General features: G+C 42.3%; 1 protein-coding gene across 1 annotated transcript in view; it reads left to right on the top strand.

Moving 5' to 3' along the window:
• The first annotated feature begins 658 nt into the window (after positions 1 to 658).
• The window catches only part of flna (filamin A, alpha (actin binding protein 280)), a 73,036-nt gene continuing 54,108 nt past the window's right edge, over positions 659 to 19,586 (top strand). The window contains exons 1-2 of the mRNA XM_039800461.1: positions 659 to 929; positions 9,173 to 9,663. Of these exons, the coding sequence (XP_039656395.1) occupies positions 9,294 to 9,663 (370 nt within the window). The 5' untranslated portion in view covers positions 659 to 929; positions 9,173 to 9,293. The remainder of the gene's footprint in view (positions 930 to 9,172; positions 9,664 to 19,586) is intronic.

The raw sequence follows: 19,586 nt of genomic DNA, 5'->3' as shown, positions 1-19,586 counted from the left end.
ACACGCACGCACACACACACACACACACGCACACACACACATGCATGCACACACACACACACATATAATCCATATTTCTCTTTCTCCCTCCCTCTCTCTCTCTCTCTCTCTCTCTCTCTCTCTCACACACACACACACACACACACACTTCCCAACCACCCTCTGTTCTCAACCTCTTCATAACATAAATTATTTCATCACTAGTCTGTCTGAACAATAACAGATAACAGGAAAGAGAGGTGTGAGGTCATATACCCCCCTCTCTCTTTTTCCCCTAAACTCTCTCTCTCTCACACACACACACACACATACACACACACACACACACACACACACACACGCACACACACACGCACACAAACAAACACACACACCCCAGGGTAACATAAAAAGAAGATGGGAGAGATAGGTGCTCTGCTCGGGCCGGTCACATCATCCCAAAGGCGCGGTCATGACGTCATGTAAAAAAAAGAAAAAGAGGCACGGAGCAGAAAGAGAGTTAGAGAGTTAGAGAGAAAAAAAAGAGAGAGAGAGAGAGAGAGAGAGAGAGAGAGAGAGACAGACAGAGAGAGAGAGGCACACCCCCATCACCTCTTTCGCTGTACCCGTTTACCAATTAAGGCTCTCGCGGTGGGAGGACAGACAGAAAGAGAGAGAGAGAGCCCAGAGGAGACAGAGGAGAAGCAGAGGTAGAAAAGAGCGAAAGAGCGGAGGGACTATCTCTTTTTTCCCCTTTACGCCACCGGCACAACCAATACACCCATTTCCCCCCCCGACGGGACTGCGCGTGGGGAGGGAGGTCCGGGACCTCAGTGCAGCACACACACACACACAGGCCACACACTAACACACCCTCTGTGACCAGAGGAACAGCAAGCTGCTGCGCGCACTGACTGAGCGGACCGGAGATCCCATCCGACTATACACATGTAAGTTTTCATCCCGCTGTAGACCTGTTGCTGTGTGTGTGTGTGTGTGTGTGTGTGTGTGTGTGTGTGTGTGTGTGTGTGTGTGTGTGTGTGTGTGTGTGTGTGTGTGTGTGTGTGTGTGTGTGTGAGTGAGTGAGTGAGAGCGAGAGAGTGATGCTGCGTGACTGCTCACTGTGGGAGATTTTCTCTCAGATGATTTCTCCTCTCTAAAATCTTCTGAATGTGTGTCTTAAAGTTGTCTGTCATGTATGGCACACATTACGCGCGGACGTTTCCAATGTAGCCTATGTGATTACGCACGGACGTTTCCAATGCAGCATGTATGTGATTACGCACATGTAAAGCTTTGACGCTGGTTTACACAGGCGATGTATGGCTTTGATGCCGACGTCACACATATTTCGGTGCATATAGTCAGAGATGCTGGCAGTGTGACACCGCGGTGGTCACAGCTGGATGATGTACAGCTGGATGTAAAGCGCCGGAGCTCATCCATCCAGCTCCCCTCATTCCTACACTTACAGCTTGTTTATGGGCACGAGCACGCTCCTCGGGACTGAAGCATCTCTCCGGTGTTACAATTAGGGGCTCCGCACCAAATAAGGTAATACACTGACTGCACTGGAGCTTTTTACCGGCGGGGGCAAGTGGTGGCCGCTTGCGCCCTCCACTGGCGAGCCTCTTGGTCCATGTTCAAAAAGTTTGAACATATGTCATTGCAGGGCTTTACTCCTAAAAAAAAACTTCCTTTCACTGTTAAGGCTGTAAGTCATAACGAATAAACAGAGACTTTAGACCCTCACATGCTCCCATTGATCAATATTTTACTTTTTACTCTATATACTATATGACATATTTCTGATTAATCAAATGAGAGGCTTTCAATAAGTATATATGTGGCACAGTACCACATGAACCGTCGTTTGTGAACTGCATGGTGAAAGTATAGATTATAGAGAACTAGGGCTGCAACTAAGGGCTTATTTTCCTTGTCGACTAATCGGTCAATTATTTAATCGGTTAGTTGTTTGGTGCATACAATGTCAGAAAATGGTAAAAAAAAAAAAAAAATGATGACGTTTTGTCCACAATTCAGGAGAAGGAGGGGTTTTAAATCGCATCAGGGTTGTCCCCCGGTCAAACAACAAGTGGACGTAGTGATGATATAAGCACCCCCAAATCCTAATCATCTGTCACCCAATGTTGCTCCTCTCTTTTGCTTTCCTTTGATAATCTGATTTACAGACTGGGATGCGCCTCTTTAATTCTCAAAGTGAACGTAACCAGTTTTTTTTCCAACCTTTTCTGGCATAGATTCATACTTTGGTCATAACATTCCCCGTACACCCTTCATCTAAAACCCAGTTGAGAAAAATGTGTTTTCAGATTGTTTACGGACTGTGTAGGCCCGGCCAAAAGTTGGGGAGAAGTTTCAATGACTGGTTGCAGCTTCTCATTTTCACAACACCTTTATAACAAAGAGGTGATGAGAGAGAGAGAGGAGAGAGAGAGCCATGAAGAGAAAAGGAGGAGGCGTAGAAAGTGTGAGATGTAAACATGCAGACCAAACCTGTCCTTATATGACACTTCTTGGCCTACTTTCACTTAACAAGTGCCACTAAGGGAAAAGTCATAACTATGCTCTAATCTGTGCTTCTGACTTGCTCTCTCTCCACACCACTCTCTCTTTGCTTTGCGTGTGTGTGTGTGTTCGTGTGCCGTGTGGTTAGTGGTGTGGCATGCAGTGTTCATCTAACTTCCTTTGCTGCTCTGCTTGCAACTGATGGGGTGTGGTTAGTGATGGTGAGAAGCTGGTGGCATTGCAGGCTGGTACTGTACTAACAGTTAGATATCGCTGCGAGGAGAGGCTGTTAAACCCCCATTCATCTCAACAATTACCTGTCTGAACTCATCTAACTGTGTCTAATATGTACACCACAGCCTCTGCAGCATGCGTGATATTCATATTTAGCAGTTTATAGGAATATAACCATCACATATCATCCAACTGCATTTGCTCTGTAGGCAAGGCAGCTTTATTTGTACAGCACATTTCAGCAACAAGGCAATTCAAAGCGCTTTACATAACACATTAAAGAGCAGTTAAAAGCAATTAAAAACGTGTTAACGAGAATATAAAAACAGCTCAAATAGAATAGTATGAAATACAAGAATAAAAGTGACGAAACATCTTTGGAATTCCCTCCCACCAGACATTTGCAGCATTAACTCGCTTTCCCTTTTCAAAACCTCGCTTGAAAACACATCTTTTCACACGGGCATATCCAACATGATCACCACTCATCTGTATTTAGTAATGTTCTGTCTCTTTTTACTATTATTATTATTACTATTTTATTGTCTTGTAAGGTGACCTTGAGTGTCCAGAAAGGCGCCCATAAATAAAATGTATTATTATTATTAACCCTTGTGTTGTCTTCGGGTCAAATTTGACCCGTTGTCTAAATGTCTATATCAGAAATATGGGTTTCTTTTGAACTACCTGGTTTGGATTACCCCAAAAAAATAACACGGATGATTCCATACAACGCGCTTCGCAAGTACAACAAAAGGATTGGATCTCTACTTTCATTGAATTTTGGATTTTTTGTTAAAATTTTTTTGCATTTGAAAACATGTTTTTGAAACAGTATCCCGACTGAACGTTGACCCTTCTGTGGTTATCCTTCCTTTAATGTTAGTCCAAATAATTCATAATTTCTGCTTTTTTAACTCAAGAATTAGGTATAATTATAAAATAAAAAAAATAAAAAAAATTGGTATAATTTCATACAAATTAGTTTTTTCATTGACCATGAATTAAAAAAATAAGTAATAAGTGTAAAACTAATTATGAGTTGGTGTTGGTGGTGTTTATACATGGTAGTGAAAAGAACGTCAAAAAAGCGCCAAAATACATTGAATAAAGCGCCAAAAGTGTCGAAAAAAGAGACAAAAACGCCAGAAAAAGTGTTGATTTTCAGTTTTGACCGGGAGGATGATGCATGTTAGAATAGAAGACAACACAAGAGTTATTATTATTATTATTATTATTATTATTATTATTATTAATGCAGTATAAGAAATGACCAATTACTTTAAAAAAGGCAGCATTTGAAATGAGCTCTTTCTCTTTCAGGCTGTACTTACTTTCTCATGACTTCATTCTTGTCTGATAAATCTATAGATGTAACACTAGTACCCTAAACTTTGTACTCCATCCTTTGGGTTTCTTGTAGTTCTGGCGATCCAGGAAGTGAAGCTTATGCTGCTGTTGCACTCGTTGTAAGCTTTGGCTAAAGGCCTAAAACATGTCAGCTAAACGTGAAATAGCAGCGCATGGGTTTAGTTATTCAGCTCACCCTTGGATTTTTGTTCAGCTCACACCTCCAGACTGAGGAACACTTTTTACCCCACAGTCGTACATGAACTGAACTCTTACTGCATATGTACTCTATCCAATCCTTTTTACAACCCTTTATTTGATCATATTTGACCTTATTTAACAGCTATTTAGAAGACCTTGAATACTTTTAAGACTGTGTGCTAGATCCTTAATGTGTATAATAATATATGATGGTAATTTGGACAGCACATCTCATACGAGATGGTCTGAGAAAGACTCTGAGGAAGAGCGTCCTGCCCAAAACGTCCGAGCGGCAACTGAAAGTATTAATTGGAGTGCTGTCCAAATTACCTTTTTTTTATGTAGTAAGTGCCTTAACCACTAGTCCACTAAGATGTCCCTCTAAACTGAAGCAAATGTGAACATGTACAATATCAGCCATTATGAAGACATATGAAAACATGTCAGTGATGGGGCAAAACACAAAATTCTGGGCCCTGTAAAAAGACATTCTCTATGGGCCCCTCCCCGCATCCACAGCCATTCATTCTAGCATATTTATATGGATATTCACTCCCCCAAACCCCCCCCAGTCTGACACCTCTGAGTGATAATAAATATAGCATTCAATTAGTCCAATGAAAGTTGCAAAGTTGTCCAGAAAGAGTCCAGATTACAGACAAAGGGGAGAAGAATCAGGAGTGAGACAACAACTGGATACATTTAGAAAGCAAAGGTGCCAGAAGCGCGTGATTACCATAACAGCGAGCAGAGAAAAAGTAGCAGCGGGACCAATTTAAAGAAGAAAACTGGAACATGTATTACCACAGATAATCACTAGAGGGAGCCACATGACAAGCCAGCGAGCTCAGCTTGGTCTTCAGATCCTGAGACGTTTGAATGCGTCTTGGTTCGGCTCTCGCTGTCTCCGCCCCATGTATTGTCTTCTGTTTATTTGGCAAATTCCATTGAAACAAAAGGCCGCCCCGCAGTGAATATGTCACCAGTTTTCTCAGCTCTCACTTACTTCCAGGCAACACGTTATTGTGCTTTCTGAAGTTCAGTATGAATGTAACCCATGAATGATCCCTCAAAACATTTCTTTTGGTCTGTACCACAGCTTTTTTGCTGTCTGTTTGTCATATGCCTCACTTCACATTTTCACTAAATTCTGCTGCCGTTAATCAGCCCTGCTTTCCTGCTCTGCCACAATCAGTATTAACTGTCGTCATAAGTTTTCCATTTTAATTATACCCCAAGCCTGTAAACAGTTGGGACTAAATGTAATGATTGAAATTTACGCACCTAAAGGGGCCAGAGCATAATTGCTTGAAACTAACTAAAACTATTGCTCTATTGTTCTAAATGGCACAGTGAATGTAAAAGCATGCTGGCGCATGTGTGTGTGTGTGTGTGCGCGTGTGTGTGCGTGTGCGTGTGTGTGTGCGTGCGTGGCTGGGGCCTCCAGGGTTGGGGTGAGGGGCATTCTTAAGATTCTCCCTTGACCAGATGCACACAAACACACAGACGCAAACACACACAAAAAAGCTACGCATTCTTGATGGCTCCTGGCCACACTGTGGCTCCTGGCACTGAGCTCCATGTTTAGTCAAAAAAGCTGCCGAGTCACATCTCTCCCTCTGTCTTTACAGCCACTGCTGTTCTATTCCTCCCAAGAAAGAAAATGAATCGAAAGACATGAGCTTGTGTGTGTGTGTTGTGGAGTTTTGCAAAATGTAATAAAAAATATACATATGATATGATGACACAAGGTATAGGATGCTCAGGATTTTAATAGATGTGAATATTGTTTTCCAATAAAAAAGGTAAGGAATTGTACAAATGTACATATCTTTAAAGGCCGTTTTCTCAAAGTCACTTTTTTTCTCATACTCTGAGACAGAAATCTCCAACATCCATAGCACTTACATACACAAAACTTTTCAGTTTTAATCCTATCTATACAGTATACAGCCAGATTTATATAACATTTTGCTCCTACACAACATGGCGAAAATTGACCTTTTGGGCAAACAAACACTAACAGTCAAATAATCACTAACGGTCCAGGGGTCAAATTTGTGCAAATGACTTGAGTTGAAAGCACACCTTTAGACAAACGTTAGAAAGGTCCTTTTCACAGGCTGAGTAATGCCACTACAACTGATCATGATCTCATCATGAGAAATTGGCTGAGTGCGCCTTTAATTATTTCACTACAATATGTTTCTCAGGGTCTTTCTGTTGGATGAAAACAGGACATAAATGAAAGTGGGAACATATGCAAGACATTTGGATTCTAATATTTGTCACCTCATCCCCTTTTATCTCCTTTTAGTACTGTGACTCCACATTCAATTCAATTCAATTCCATTTTATTTATAGTATCAATTCATAACAAGAGTTATCTCGAGACACTTTACAGATAGAGTAGGTCTAGACCACACTCTATAATTTAAAAAGACCCAACAATTCCAGTAATTCCCCCAAGAGCAAGCATTAGCAGTGGCTGTTACGACAGTGGCGAGGAAAAACTCCCTTTTAGGAAGAAACCTCGGCAGACCCAGACTCTTGGTAGGCGGTGTCTGATGGGGGTGTGATGAACAGTGGCAATAATAGTACTAGTAAAGATAATGGAACAGTGACTACAATGGAAGTCGTAGTAGTTCATGTCATAGCAGGGCACAGCAGGGTGTTACAGGATGTAGCGTGGCACAGCAGAGCATGGGTGGACATATGTGACATACCTGAAAACACAATCCAAATATATCTCTAATGCACTGAGGAAACCTGAGGAGAGGTGGCTTTTTAATACAAATGATACAACTATTCTCAAAGGGCTTTTAGTAATAGTAAAGAAAAATGCCAGATGAAGCTGCCCACGATTACCCTTGTTACATTTTGAGAAAGTGTCTGCTGCTATAAAACACAGCCTGTTATTAGTACATCACACAGTGCAGTCCTTGTGTGTGATCTCATCTGGCTGTTTGGTCAGTACGGTGAAGACAAACAGAGGCTGGTGTCTAGACGCTCCCCGTCTGGCTGATCCGCTTTACAGATAAGGCTGCTTACTTACTACTATGACATCACACGGACACACACACACATGAAGGCAGAAATGTAGGCGACACAAAATGTATGCGCAAATAAGCACACTGTCCACGCTTGCAGACACAAACAACAGTACACTAAAGGAAAGTTGAACAAATCTGCATGCAGGCCAACAGACACAAACAAACACAACTATGTGACCTTATTGGGAGACACTGGTGCTCACATCCCTCTGGATACCTCAAATATTTATTTTTCTGCTGCTTGGAACCCATGAACATACGCATTATACTCACAGGGGCCCTGAACAGTGGTCCCCCTACATCTCTATACATCTGGTGCAGTGTCACTTTGTTTCTCCAGCTCAGAAAACAATCCCCCTTTTACTCCAAAAGCCACCACAGCGATAACTGATGTAAGGAACGAAGAGGAGCGATATGACTGTCCACAAGTAATCAGGGATAGCCTACGGTACATCAGGGCTGAGAATGAGTGTGTTTTGGAAAGTAATGTTGATCAAGTCTTTTCATTGCAGCTTCCTTATCTGGTAGACAAATACAGAAAATCCAAAAAAGGTCCCATATTGTAAAAAGTGTGATGTCCATGTATTTTTGATTATAAAGCAGGTCAGGGTCATACTGTAAAGTAAAAAGTCTGTAAAAGTATCAAAACGCTCAATCCACAGAGAAATGCACACAGCCTGTATTCAGAAACTGTTTCTTTAAACGAGCCGTCAGGACTTCCGTATGGTTGTGATGTCACAACTATATTAGCCTATATAGGTAGAAAGTGCAGCTACAGTGCCATTACAGTCATTCCCTGGCTGCAGTGACAGTGCAGAGACTCCGAGAGCGCAGATGCAGAAAACCCGGAAACACTGACCAATCAGAGCAGACTGGACTTTTTCGGGAGGGGGGCTTAAAGATTATGGTACCTTGCAGGGCAGCTGTATTCTCGCGAGATCAAGCGAGAATTGCGGGATCACGTATCACACAAAAATCCATCTTGTCAGGCTCCAACCTAATGCATTTGTGTCTGAACTACCAGCTCACCGCACCAATCAGCATCCGGTGAGGAGCTACTGGCAGCTAGCTAGCTAAGGGTGTGATTCAGGTGTGTGGCGGTTGCAACTGTTTGTTCAAAATGGTTCAAATCAAAAATGGCGTGACAGACAGATGGTTCATCCAATCACCTGCCAGTTATTTTTTTGCCATCTCCCAAAAAGTTTGGGAAACAAACAAACAATCTTGCATGTCAGGTTAGCTTAAAAAGACAGACGCTAAAACGGAGCATTTCAGACAGAGGGTGAATACAGGTATATTCAGACAGACAGTATTAGAAAAATAACATGTTTTTTGAACATTAAATCATGTAAACATGTTCAGTAGAAACACAAAACACAAGTATTATGCTGCAAATGAGCATGATATGGGACCTTTAACTATTGAGGTCAGTCATGAGCAAAGAGGCTAACATCCATTTATATCTCTAGTAATATTTCTATCTCAAATGGCTGACTTATGAGACCAGTGCCCAATAAAATACAATTTTACTGTTGTTATTTAGTGGGAAATGTGTTGGGCTACTTCCCCCTCTGTCGTCTTTAATCAGTGACTGCCATATTTTAAGATTTAGTTCGAATGTGAGTCAGTTTATTCTTAAGTTGGGAGTGCTGGACATGAAAAAGTGTAGGGTCATTACTGGAGCTGACGTGTGCCTTCAGTTTGATCCAAAACGACTCCCTTTTCTGCTCAACGGTGCCACAACCGCCTACTTTTCTTAGCAAAAATATCTATCTCCGGGCTATAAGTCGTGTTCACTCCTTTCTTTTTTCCTTTTCTCTCAGACACAGACGAGCTAAAGTGAGAGAGGGAGAGAGAGAAAGAGGGAGCGGCCACCCAGAGTTGAGCAGACTCCACCCAGAGGGAAACAAGCCAGCGAACCAAGACACAGCCGAGACCATAAAAATGAGTGGTTCACACCCCCGGCTCCACCAGAGCGCCGCGCCCGCTCCCAACGCTCTCTCCACGGACAAGGACGCAGAAATGCCCGCCACGGAAAAGGACCTGGCCGAGGATGCGCCGTGGAAGAAGATCCAGCAGAACACCTTCACCCGCTGGTGTAACGAGCACCTGAAATGTGTCAACAAGAGGGTCGGCAACTTGCAGACGGACCTCAGCGACGGGCTGCGGCTCATCGGGCTCCTGGAGGTCCTGTCCCAGAAGAAGATGTTCAGAAAGTACAACCAGAGGCCCACCTTTCGCCAGATGCAGCTGGAGAACGTGTCGGTGGCCCTGGAGTTCCTGGACAAGGAGAGCATTAAGCTGGTGTCCATAGGTGAGTCAATGCCGAGTAATGAATGAGTGAATTTTTTGTTTTTACCCACATTTCCATCTCCATTCAGCTGGCCTCTCTTCCCATGCTTCTGTTTTGTGCATACGTGTTTGATTGTTGGAGAAATAAACTTGAGTGGAGGCTAAGCAGCAGCTAAGTCTGAGTACAGTCTCCAATAGAAGATGACCATGGAAAGAACAGTGCATGTAGACATGCCTGCAGGGTCGAATAAAGTTGAGCATGTTGCTGCCCAGTTAAAAAAAAAAAAAAAAACTCACCTTGTAAATAAAAAGTGGTGAAAACACACTTGAGTGCACTCTTTTCTCATGTGAACGAGTGTTAAATAAGTTGCCAGTTTTGGTAACATTAGAGTGTTTTTTTTGTTTGTGAGAAAGCAGGCGTTTCCCTGGTGTCCAGGCAAGGGGCGCACTGCTTTGTCTCTGGCTGTCCAGATTTGATGTGGGTTGTTTTGGGAGGAGGGGGTATGTTTGACTGTGCAGAGAGGCCCCAGGCTTGTGTTCCCCCTGCTGCCTGAGCTGAGCTAAGCTGAGCTGGGCCCGTCCGAGCCAAAACCTTGTGGCCCAGGATGTAATTCCGGCCTAGTGGGATAGGAGAGCTGATCCTGTACATGTACCCAGAGAGAGCGAGACCCACAGGGCTATTGTCTGTGCTCATGTCGTGCAGTGGGCTGTGGCTGGGTCTCCACAGCGTTAGACAGGACTTTGCTCACACTTGGTGACGCTGGGTTTAATGGGCTTTGCCTCCATGCAGCTGCTTATATTTTTGACCAAATACCTCAATATCGATTCCGCAACAATATTGTAGTGTTGACTATTGGTGCTTTCACAAAATATTTACACAATGAGATTTTTGATAAATAATTATCAGTAATGTGAGTGGGTAAAGGCAAAAAATAGAACAGTTACAACAGTCTGGTAAGTTCAGAAAATGACATCACTTTACTGTAATGCAGCCTTGAAAACCAGGAAAAGACAACACTTATACCATATTACAATACCCAAAATCTAAGATGATATCTAGTCTCATATCACGATATCGATATAATATCGATAAATATTGCCCAGCTCTATTACCTGCTCAGTTGTTTGTCAAACTGCAAGTGAATTAAATTCTGCTGAGCTGCAATACAAAACTCAGAGAATATAGCCTTCTTGTGTTCATCTCTCCCCATACAGAGTAGATCACCTCACTGCAGGGAATGAGTTGTTCTCAAAGAGGCTCAAGGGTCCTAAACGGGTATGGACCCAAATTTTATTTCACTGTTAATTCAATTGATCGTTGAGATTGCATCACATGACTCGTCCTGTCAGATGTTTTTCACCCTCTCCACACCTGAAGTAAAGACAGACAGCTGTCTTATCTCTGAGACAAATTCTTCATCAACAGAGAGTCTGTGGTTGGCAGCAAAAGGAAGAGGTTTGTGACTGAGTCTGTGTGAATCAGACATGAATGATTCCCTGTCATCCCCTGCCAGGGGAAATGTCTATGTCTGCTTTCATGGTTTCCACACACGTGTTACTGCTTCCTGCTGCAGACAACAGGTGAGGTGGTGGCAGTGTTTGAATCGCATATCAAAATCAATAGTACCCCATTACCCCCACATCTGAGCAGACAGGGAGAGGTGGAGCTGCTGTGGATGGATCAGAGTAGAGATTGTGTATAGCTAGGGCTGGGGTATCGTTAAAAAATACTTGCTACCAGTACCAATACCGTGACTTTGATACCGGTTCCTAAATGATTCCTTTTTTTGGATACCAATTTTATAATAAAAAAAAAAAGAAATTACAACATTACACATTGCGATCTTTTGTATTTATGTTTCAGCTCCTTCTACGTAAGCCGTCTCTGTGTAATGTAGAGTTTTTTTCCCTGCGTGTCTCTACGACGTGTAATGCTAGACAGCCAATCACAAATGTTAATTAGATCTTGGTAGAAGCATGCTGCATTTTCATTGGCTCACTGACACTGATGAGATTTACTCTTTAGGTATTGAAATTGGGTATTGAATGACGAGGCGTTTTTCAAAACTCGATACTTTAGAGGCAATTCGGTCTTGAATTCGGTAGCCAGCCGTATGTATATCAGCGTTGTGGTTGGCAGTAAGATATTCAGGGCGCAGTACCAGGCACCGACGAGCCGTCTTACTCAGCACTGTCTTGTCTGTTCCTCCAGCTGACTCACCCTCATCCTAGCTGCTCCTCTTGAGTCACTTAATCTGAAGATGAGAGGGGAGCCCGCTCTCCTCTTTTACTTCCTCTTTTCACTGTAGAAAATGGGCACACCCAGCCAGCAACCCTTACCACAACTTACAAAACTGCCATCCCTGCTCAGCTTGATGCACGGGGTCCCGCCCTCTTTCTTTGGTCTGAAGCTCTCGCTGTCTTTCTCTGTTCTTTCACCACTTCTCCTTTACACTTTAACAACTTTTTTTTGGATCCTTGATGTCCACACCTCTTTCATTTCTCTTTTCTCTTATCCCGCTAAAAAAAAAAAGAGAGAGACTAGTATTATTGATACGCAACAGTACCCATGAACTATTACAAGCCAGTAATTTTCTCCACCCAAAAAGCAAACATGGTCACAGTAGTGGAGTGTGGAACTGGACTAGGGGTGCAAATAACAATCATCAATCAGTAATGGGTTACTCATTTATACTATCAAATTTCTGGAAAAAGTAGCCTGTCAAAAATTAACAGAGCCCGAGGGGACATTTTAACGTTTTTCCAGATATAGTTTACAATGCTATAGAACAGATTTGAGAATCTGGAATGGGTAAATGGTTTGGCATTTGTGCTCGATAAATTCTTAAAAGAAAAAGTTAAGCATTCAATCTTCTCATCAAACTCTTGGCAAGAACGCAAATGAACAAGTTTCTCAAAACGTCAAAACTATAGTTTTAAAGGTACTATGTGCATTTTTTAGAAAACCCTTGTTATTAATGACACCGGTGGACTTTGAAGTAAACTGCAGTCAGCATCCTTTTTGCTAGCACTCCGTATACATGAGCAAGCATCCTGGATATCGAACCAAAACTGCTAAAAACCACAATTTATTATTACTGTGAGCCTACCTGTCCAATAGAAAGATAACCAGCTCAGGGTCAGTTTTGATCCCCAAAACCAAACGAAGGTCCCTCCATTTGTCATTAGCAATATTTGAAACTAGGGTTATAATTTGCGATGGATCCACAGTAACTATAGCTATATTTATACTATTACATTTAGGTTAAAAAACAAATATCTTTTGCTACGTTACGCCTCACTTCCACACTAATCCGGCTGTTTTTTTTTTTTGAGCCCCTAAAACGGAGACATTTGGAAACACTGCTGCCCCCGTTTTGGTTGGAAAACTCCAGGGTTGCGTTGTAGTCTAGACAGGCACAAATGGAGACTTTTTTTGGAAACGACAACGCACAGTCTTATCAGTTAGGTAGGCTTACATACCTTTCAGTAATTGCTCAACCTTGTTGTCGAACCAAGCTAGTTAGCTAGCTAAATCCATGGCCTTACTTTTTGCCATTGTTCTTTCTACAAAGTATTTTCAAGCATTTTTCAATACATCCATGATTTTCAACCGCAGTGTAACGTCAGGCAATCTGCTTCCTGTTTACATCGGCATGCGAATGGTCATGTGATTTGCGTTGTCAGACGTGTAAATATCAACGGAGATTACTTCTGCTACTAGAGCTAAAACTCTTGTGGACGGAGATCGTTTTTGTCTCAAAACGCCTCTTAAAAATGAAAAATGTAGCAACGTGGTTGTAGCCTATGTTGGATCTTTCAGCAGCATGTTAAGTTGGAGAATTTCAACAGTTAACAAACTCGGCTCTACCCTGCAGTATACGCTCGCTCGCCTCGCTTTCCCAGCACAGACTGCAGTTTAGTGTTCACTCTAATGACGTTTCAACCCAATAGGTATTCTCTCTTTCTGCAGTTTTGACTAAATCCCACATGATCTGGTCACGGCAGCACACACATGATTACTTATAAATCCAGGGGAGAACTTGCATGTCGGCCAAGAACGCAATTAAAGATTGGCATGGATGCCGTCTCCTGTAGTTGGCAGTGGAGTTAAAAAAAGGGCAGAGACACTGATGGTAGCACTGTTCAAACAGGCTAAGCTCTCCATTATGTCTCATTATAAACTCTCCATGTGATGTACAAGGGTCTGGCTATTTATAGGATTTTTTACATTTACCTAATCTCTAAATCAAGAGTTTAGTGAATTCATCTTGTCTACAGACAGCTTTTTGTGCACATTCTACTGTGCTCGTCACACCCATGTCCCGCCCAGCCCAGTTTTTAAAACCCTTCGAAACCCTTTTTTATCTGTACTTGACTGAGCCTGTGTGGGGTTTGTCGAAACAGTTAGATGGCAGCGATTGTGCCAAACTCTTCCCGTCATCTACAGGCACGATGTGCAACAATCAGAGCTGTGGTGTAACTTTGTACCTGGCTTCTCCCCCTGGCTTTGCCTGGGAGCAGAGACAAGCAGGTTGAGACAGACTCCTGTGTGGCAACAGCCGGGCTGTCTCCTCCTGTTACACCGTTAAATCATAATGCAGTACAATGTGTAATATTACTGATACAATAATGACATGAACGCGCTATAGCAGAAGTCATCTTTGCGCTCTTGCAAAACTAGCACTGAGGACGAGTGTGGGCTCATCTGAGTGAGCTGAACTCTTCCGAGAGGAGATAATCTTGTCTTCCTCTTACAATTGAAAAATGCAATTCCTAATCAATAAAACCTCGTTACAGTAGGCTCGTTTCAGTACTCTGAGGTTTTGATGTTATTACCTAGTGTGGTATGGTCAGGACCTTATGATGGCTAATGTAAGCCAACTTTAGTTATTATTGTGTGACAAAACCGAGTAGGTTTGCTTAAATTATAACCGTTCTAGTAGGGCTGCAACTAACTATTATTTTCATAGTCGATTACGCTGTAGATTTTTTTTTCTCGATTATTCGATTAGTTGTTTGGTCTCTAAAATGTCAGAAAATGGTGAAAAATGTTGATCAGTGTTTCCCAAAAGCCCAAGATGACGTCCACAAATGTCTTCAACTCAAAGATATTCAGTTTACTGTCACAGAGGAAAGAAGAAAACATAGAATACATATTCACATTTAATAAGCTGGAATCAATTTTCTTCAAACTTTTGTCTTAAAAAAATTACTCAAACCGACTAATCGATTATCAAAATAGTTGGCGATTAATTTGAGAGTTGACAACTAATCGATTAAATCTTTGCAGCTCTACGTTCTATACTCGAGGCAACGGCTAGGCTATGTGTTAGCATGTCACAGATTAGCATTCCAATGCTGTAAAACGAGAAGAAAACACACCCTCTTTCTAGACATTTTCTTCTGTGACACGCTAATAGGTAATGTATAGCACAAGCAAAAAGGGGAATACAGTTTGCATACTAACTCAGTTATATTAGTTACCTAATATGACCTATTATTAAATGGTTACATACCAGACCAAGTAAGACTGTAGTAACAAAACCCTTACAGTGAGGTTTTACCTGCAGGCTAACTTGGTGTGTTGTAATTGATAGATTGTGTGTAGGGTGGGGTGTAGGTCTGATTCACTATGACTCTGTCTATCTGCGTTGACCTACTGCAGGGTTTCGCCTAGGGGTGGGGGGGAAAATCGATACAGCTTAGTATCGCGATATTTTTCATGGCAATACTGTATCGATACACAGATGCCAAGTATCGATCTTTTATGATATATGAGTTGGTCAGTCTGTTTGCTTGGCAATCCCATTTTGCAGCAATAAAATTTAAGTGAGAGAACAGAGAAATATATCTTTTTAGATAAAACAGATGTTGACAAAATTGTCCTTTGGGGACATAATTTGAAATTGTGAAAAATTTGAAGTTGGAAAAAAGGTAGTACATTGCAATATATCGCAGAATATTGCAATATGTTTAAAATCGCAATAATATCGTATTGTGACATAAGTATCGTGATGATATCGTATCGTGAAGTCTCTGGTGATTCCCACCCCTAGTTTCGCCCAGAAAAGTTGTTTAGCCCGGTGGCAAGTGTCTTTTTTTCAACGAGGGCCCGTCTGGGCCCAATCACAGACTGATGGAAGCATTATTGTAGAGCCCAATAGTTTCTGTGATAACAGAATCACAGACGGATGCGTGAAATTGAGAATTTAAAAAAGCTATGAGACAAATTCCATAAGGTCGTACATTAAGTCAGTGCTAAAAGCTAACAGGACTACGTCGAAGTTTCCAACCGAGCCGCCCCACTGTAACTGTAGTTTAAAAAACGTCTTTAAAAGATAATTCTCAGTGGGTTAGGCCTGTTCGGGGGGCAACCTAGGACCGGTGGGCCACCAGGCTTGCAGAACCCTGGGGGGAAACCCTGTGCTGAGTGGGTGTCATGCATAAATTGAAGGAGCTGATAGGATTTAATTTCCCTGGAATTGTTCCAAGTTCAATTTCATGTGAGAAATACACTTGATTGAGTGATTGTCTGACTTCTCTCTCTGGAAGATACCATCTGCAAATGAACATGATATTCAATTGTACCCGTTTTTGTTCAAGAAATTCAGAAGAGCCACATTTTAACCCAGAGATTAAAAATACAGAACACCAACGCCCAGCGGCTACGGCCTGCTCTATTTAGCTTTGTACTAAGATAAAAAAAATACGTAGGCTACATCAGCAGAGGCAGCCGGTGGCTAACCTTGCACGGCAGCCGGATTCTTGCGATAATCACAAGATCAAGCGAGAATCGCAGAAACGAATCCGGGTGGCGACCGCGAAAAAGCAACCGTGCACCCGTCTGAAAGAAAATCCCAACTCCATCTACACTTCACTGCTTGTCTTGTTCAGCACAATCTATGTAAGCGTGAATGAAATGAAATGCCAGACGGATCAAGTCACGTCATCACATTGACAAAGAAACCTTGTATAATATTAATATTAAATGTTGCTGTACAGCAGTCCAGGTCATTAATGATAATATTGCTCACAACTATAGCTGGTATAAATGGTATGGCAACATCTCCGATTGTTACCATACTTTTCAATAACCTCACTGTATACATCAGGGCCGGGTATCGCCACTGCCTACTTGGGTTAGGGATGTCATCCTGCAGCATCAAATTTAATCTTTAACGGTTTCAGAAACAAGATAGAAGTGAGTGAGTGGCGATGGTGGCGAAGGGCAAAGAGGGATGTTTGCACCAGAGCGAGATAACGGAGAGTTGAGCCACGCAGTTTGGTCAAAATGGACCACTTCCTGCCAGCTCATTATCGTTCGCATAACTTCCTGTCTGCACAGGCGAAAGGGGACCGATCAAGTGGATAGTGAGGATTAGCAGCGTGCGCACTCTCATTCAGTACACTGGTATTCAGGCTATTGCATTACATCAGAGTTGGAAACATTCCCCAACACCCCATGCCTCATGTTCAGACTGAACAAGCAGACACAAAGCAACATATTCTTTAGCTTACTCACAACGTTCTGCAGTTGTTAATGAGATATTTAAATAAATTGGCCCCTTGCATATAAACCGCAATGACACCATATCCTGTAATGTAATAACATTCTTTTTTTTGTATCTAAAAAAAAAAAAAACAAAAAACAGGATGCTGCCAGTTGTTTGTGCTGTGCTTACTGTCGTTATGTTACAGGGTTTTACCTACAAACAGACACAGACTGGGTATGTGGGTTCCCGTGCCAGAAACAAGTCTGTTGGGGGATCTACTTTTCCAGACCTGAATCATTTTTGCCAGCCCAAGAGCTATCAATTAACCACAGACCCAAACTCTCGTTCTTCTGGTTGATCATAGTACTCGGATGTTTCCAGGAAACAAACCGTTGATTTGAGCCTCCTGGTGTTCATTAAACCCTCTGATTTATCATTTTTCGGCGATGCTTGTGTCCTCCTCTCACCTCCTCGGTCTCATTAGCCTGTCCCTACTTGCCGCTCCTGGTTTTCCATATATTTAAAATTTTTCTTTCTTCGCCTATCCCTTCAAACTTCACTCTTCTCATTGTATTCGTCAATCTGTAACATACTTCAGACCATCCTCAGCGGGTGCTATTGTCAGTGCGGCCTTTAAAAATGTCCCACACAGCACTTTTCCCTGCCTTTTTTTTTTTTTTTCCTCTTTTCTTTCTTGGCCCTCCACACCCCCCTCTGTCTTCCCCTTCCCTCCCCTCCCCTCACCCTCCCCTGTCCTGTCCTCCCTCAGTCTGTAACCAGAGCCCAGGGAATGGGAGGGCTGCCAGGATCCAGTTTGCTTCTGCCCTTTTAAGGCTAAAAAACCAGAAGGAACTTTTTCCAGCGGAGGGAGTGAAGAGAAGGAGAGGGAAGGGAGGGAGGATGACTGGAAGGAGTAGAAAGGAAGAGGAGGAAGTGTAGTAGCTCCAGTGTGGTTTGTTGCATGGAGTTAGAAGTGGGAGGGAGGGAAAGAAGAGAGCTCCAGGTCAATGATTTTCTGCTTTTGGATGTTTGAGGCTACAAGCTGGATTCATGTCACAGTTGTAAAGCAAATGTTGTCATGTCCCTTAGTATTAGTGTGTGTGTGTGTGTGTGTGTGTGTGTGTGTGTGTGTGTGTGTGTGTGTGTGTGTGTGTGTGTGTGTGTGTGTGTGTGTGTGTGTGTGTGTGTGTGTGTGTGTGTGTGTGTGTGTGTGTGTGTGTGTGTGTGTGTGTGTGTGTGTGTGTGTGTGTGTGTGTGTGTGTGTGTGTGTGTGTGTGTGTGTGTGTGTGTGTTTTAAAGGCAGCGTGGAATGCGTGACATTTCCTCAGAATTCTGTCTGACCGGGGTTAGGTCACTCCAACCTCTCCCTCTCCTCAAGGTGTGTGTGTGTGTGTGTGGCACCATTTGAGTGCTAGACCTAGCACAGTTGATGTTAATTTCTGACAGGTCTGCCAAAAGTAACATTGTTCAGTATGTACAACATGACAGTCCCACTCACCCAGTGCTGTATGTTATACATGACAGGCTCGAGGCAAATGTTGTGTGGAGAGTCTTGGAGGAATGAAAATGAAAATGTTTGGGTAGACCACATTAAAATGAATTCCATTACAATTTCCAGTTAGCTTACCACAGTTGTAATCAGTAATACAGTTTAACCCAAGAGTTGCTGAAATGCAAATGTACTTATACTTGCTATTTTTATTTTTAAATATAAGCAATTCAAATGTAGCTTCCGGTTACATTTCAGGATACAGTTACACATTTTTATTACAAAACATATAGCCCAATTGATATATCGATAGTTTTCTAAATCCAATAATAATGCACCAGCCACTATTTTTTTCAGGAATGCATAACCTTCTTTTCCTGGTCATATATTGGTAGATGGATCTCCTGACAGTCCTGCAATTGCTTTTTATATTATATTATTATATTCCAGAAAGTCCTCCAAACCATATGACAATATGGGATATTTGTTCCCTACACTCTTAATACGAGAGCATTTCATAATATAGAGCATCTAGCGGTGTCCGAAAAAAAACAGTCTTTAACATTGTCTTTAACGTCTTTAACATTGTGAAATGGTGCCAGTTTGGTTATGTTTAGGCACCAAAACTACTTACGGTTTGGGTTAAAAGCAGACTTCACTTCTTGAAGGTTACGCACGTGATGCTGAACGTGACGTTTGTTAAAGCAACACTGTAACTTTTAGCCCTACAGGTTGTCTCATTGGAACTACAACTCGCACGCGAGTTGTAGTTCCAATGAGACAACCTGTAGGGCTAAAAGTTACATAGTGTTGCTTTAAGTTAAAACAAACTCGCCGTTTACTTTTTTTCCAAACGGGACTCGAGCCCTGCTCTCCCGGGTGAAAGTCGGGTGTTTAGTTTGACCTAGCCACCACCTCAACTTGCCTCCTCACAAAGAAATTTGGCGCACTTACTGTATA

The sequence above is a fragment of the Perca fluviatilis genome, chromosome 5, assembly GCF_010015445.1.
Source record: "Perca fluviatilis chromosome 5, GENO_Pfluv_1.0, whole genome shotgun sequence".
Taxonomy (NCBI): domain Eukaryota; kingdom Metazoa; phylum Chordata; class Actinopteri; order Perciformes; family Percidae; genus Perca; species Perca fluviatilis.
Note: the sequence above shows the minus strand (reverse complement) of the source record. Positions and strands in the feature narration are given on the sequence as shown.